At 37.3% G+C, this 3055-nt stretch overlaps 1 protein-coding gene across 1 annotated transcript; it reads left to right on the top strand.

The window, feature by feature from the left end:
- The first annotated feature begins 1358 nt into the window (after positions 1 to 1358).
- ATOH7 (atonal homolog 7 (Drosophila)) lies at positions 1359 to 1852 on the top strand. Its single transcript, XM_010142197.1, has one exon. The coding sequence runs from the start codon at positions 1386 to 1388 to the stop codon at positions 1839 to 1841; it is 456 nt and encodes a 151-aa protein (XP_010140499.1). The 5' UTR covers positions 1359 to 1385; the 3' UTR covers positions 1842 to 1852.
- Positions 1853 to 3055: the final 1203 nt, after the last annotated feature.

Consider the following 3055-nt stretch of genomic DNA (forward strand, 5'->3'; position numbering starts at 1 on the left):
GATTTCTTTTTTTCACACCCTCTTTTATTCTCTTTACGTATCTAGGGATATTACTAAAAAGACACTTTTTCTTTTTTTAAGTTCACGTAAAATACACAAGTATACTTTAATATGGTGTATTAAAAAGGGCAGTTTACAGATGATTTATATACTTGCATGTTTTTGTGTATATCCATGTCACAACCTACCTAAACAATTCTACAATCATTATTAGATAAATCCATAGTGACATTTTAACTGTTTAAACATATTTAAATTATTTTAATGGCGTTGGATTTGCTGACAGGCGAACACGTAATCCCCATTTTTCTCAAGATACTCCTCTCTCTACAATGTTGTGTACTTTCTACAGTATTAAATTTGTGAGTGCTGAAGGGTTTCTAATAATTTGAATCTACTTATTTTGGTACCGTAGAGTGCAAAACAGTAGTATTCTCGGCCATAAAGCATTAAGCTAGTTGTCCTCGGTTTCATTAGAACAGTTATTTTTTCTACCCCTAGTTCTATCTAACCAGCATTTTCACTTGTTTTAATGTACAAATACTACAATGCACAGAGATTTTTTTTTTTTCCTGACTTGCAACAGATTATCCATTGAAAGGGTCTTTTGCTTAACTGCCCAGAGTCTTGTGGGGCCAGCCAGACACTACTCCAGATGGCAAGTTGTTAGGGCTGGACAGAATGGCTTTGGAAGACTTCTCAACAGATGAAGGCTGTAATGTTCGGATTTTACTGTTTTGGTTTTTTTTCCCCCTGTAGTTCCCAGGGTGGGAAGGTGCTGGGATGGGAGCAGAGCGCCGCCCGCCCACCTGCCACCACCTGTTTAGCTTTTGCAGTTTCTATAAAGCCTCGCGTGGTCTGTAAGACACAATCATTGCTTGCCGGCAGGAGTTGAGGAAGGAGAAATTTCAGTTATGAAGTTAATGTCTTCAGATCGCAAGAGTTCATCATTGCAAAATACTCTCCTAAACTGAATCAGAACTTCATTCATTTGAAATGGTCCTTTGGAATTGATGTGTCTTTAATCTGTTAAGATCCTTTTTGGGTTAAACGGACCATTTTCTTCAGTAACACATTTTGTGAATGGAGATTTCATTGTTTTCTATCTCTTTGATAAAGAAAATAAGGGAATGAAAGCATAAGACATTAAAAACTCTTTATTTCTTTAAACAATAAGAAGCATTTTTCAGATATTTCCGGAAGAACCAGAAGACCTTTTATTCTATCTTATTTTTTGATGCTAAGAAAAATATCTCATCATTGATATCTGGAAACAGGTTCAGGAGGTACGCAGGCTACTCGCATCAGTGCCTTCCCTGCCACTTCTTAGATACCTAATTTTTTAAAAGTGATCTTTGTGTGTGTGAAACTGCAGCTGATCCAGTATGAAAACTTGTAAATCCAGTCACTTGGATCCAGGCACAGAATCAGACATCCAGTGCAGAAGTGGACCAGGCTGCGTTGTGAAGTGCCGTTCCGAAAGGATGGAAAATGCTGCAAAGAGAAGACTGGCTGCCAATGCCAGGGAGAGAAGACGGATGCAAGGACTGAACACAGCCTTTGATCGCTTGAGGAAGGTGGTTCCACAGTGGGGTCAAGATAAGAAGCTGTCCAAGTATGAGACCCTTCAGATGGCTTTGAGCTACATCATGGCTCTCACGAGAATACTTGCCGAAGCAGAAAGATACAGTACTGAACGAGAATGGATTAGCCTTCACTGTGAACACTTTCATTCGGAGAGCTACCACCACTACGCGGGACAAAAAATGGCTGCGGACAACGATCCTTACGCACAGCGAATATTCAGCTATCACCCCGAACACTTTCAAATAGCTAATTAGAACTTTTTACCAACTAAGAATATGCAGCAGGCCAGATGTGTAATTTAATAATTAGCAAGCGTTAATCTGCTTGAATAAGGTAATATTGGCATTATAATAGCTCGTTCCTGTTTGCATCTTATACTAATTTGACAAAATAAATGTGCTTTGAGAACTTTAAATCAAAATGCATTTAAGAAGATTGAATTTATTTAATGTTGGTGGGAAGCATATTTTTAATTTGAAATCTTTCTGGCAATTGCTTCATAGTTCATCTAGTTGATATGATTCTTTTATTAAGTAAGTTTTTGGTGTCTTTTTTTTACTGTGATGAATCATGACAATATTTTCTACAGAACATGGTCCAAGTTGACCTGTGGTGTAACTGAGTGGGAATAACACCAGAAATTAGCTTAATTTCATGTTTTTATTTTTATGTCAGCTTTAAAGTTACTCTTCAGTTTGTTTTGACATAAATGGCTCTCATGGAAAAAGTTTTATAAAGTATTGGAGTTCTAGTCCTCAGAGAACTAATTCTCTTAAACTTTGTAAGTTTGATGTATGGGTTCCAAGGATGTGTAGGTTTGCTTTAATCCAATTTATGGTGTCTCTCGTATGCTCAAAACAGAGCTAGTTTCAAGTCATGGAAGGAATGTTTTTATTTTCAGTGGCTGTAAAAGCACATGTGATTATATACTATAAATGAGAATGTTTGCGTGAAAATAATTGAACTTGTAGTTTTTTGTAGACTTTAAATGTTTGGATTTTATTTTTTAATTTTATGTTATCAATCAGGAAACAAGAACAGATTTTGTAAATTGTAAATAAAATGTTTTCTATGATATGTCTTCATTGACTACCTGAAATTCCTGCTCTTCCTCCCCCAGCTGTTACACTACTTCTGTCACAGTCCTGGCAGTTTAATGTGCAGAAGAATCAACTAGCAAATGATGCTTGCTTCCCAGCTAGAGTGAGAAATGGGGTTTGTGTACCCCCTGAGAAAACAGTCTTTAAAGATAAGAGTTTGGTAAAAGGTTATAGAGCATTCTTGCAAAGCAGTTGAGTTCCTTTCTGCTCTGGTGTTGCCCTGAATTGCCTTTTGCTTGTTTGCTTCTTTCACTTCTGGAGGAAAGAGGGATATGGATAGAAAAGGCAGAAGAGGAAAGGAGGTTGGGAAGGTCAAAAAATGAGTAGGAGCAGGACAGCTGGAGAAGCGGATGTGTTTGTAGCAGGAT

Source organism: Buceros rhinoceros, unplaced genomic scaffold, assembly GCF_000710305.1.
Source record: "Buceros rhinoceros silvestris isolate BGI_N320 unplaced genomic scaffold, ASM71030v1 scaffold46428, whole genome shotgun sequence".
Classification (NCBI taxonomy): Eukaryota; Metazoa; Chordata; class Aves; order Bucerotiformes; family Bucerotidae; genus Buceros; species Buceros rhinoceros.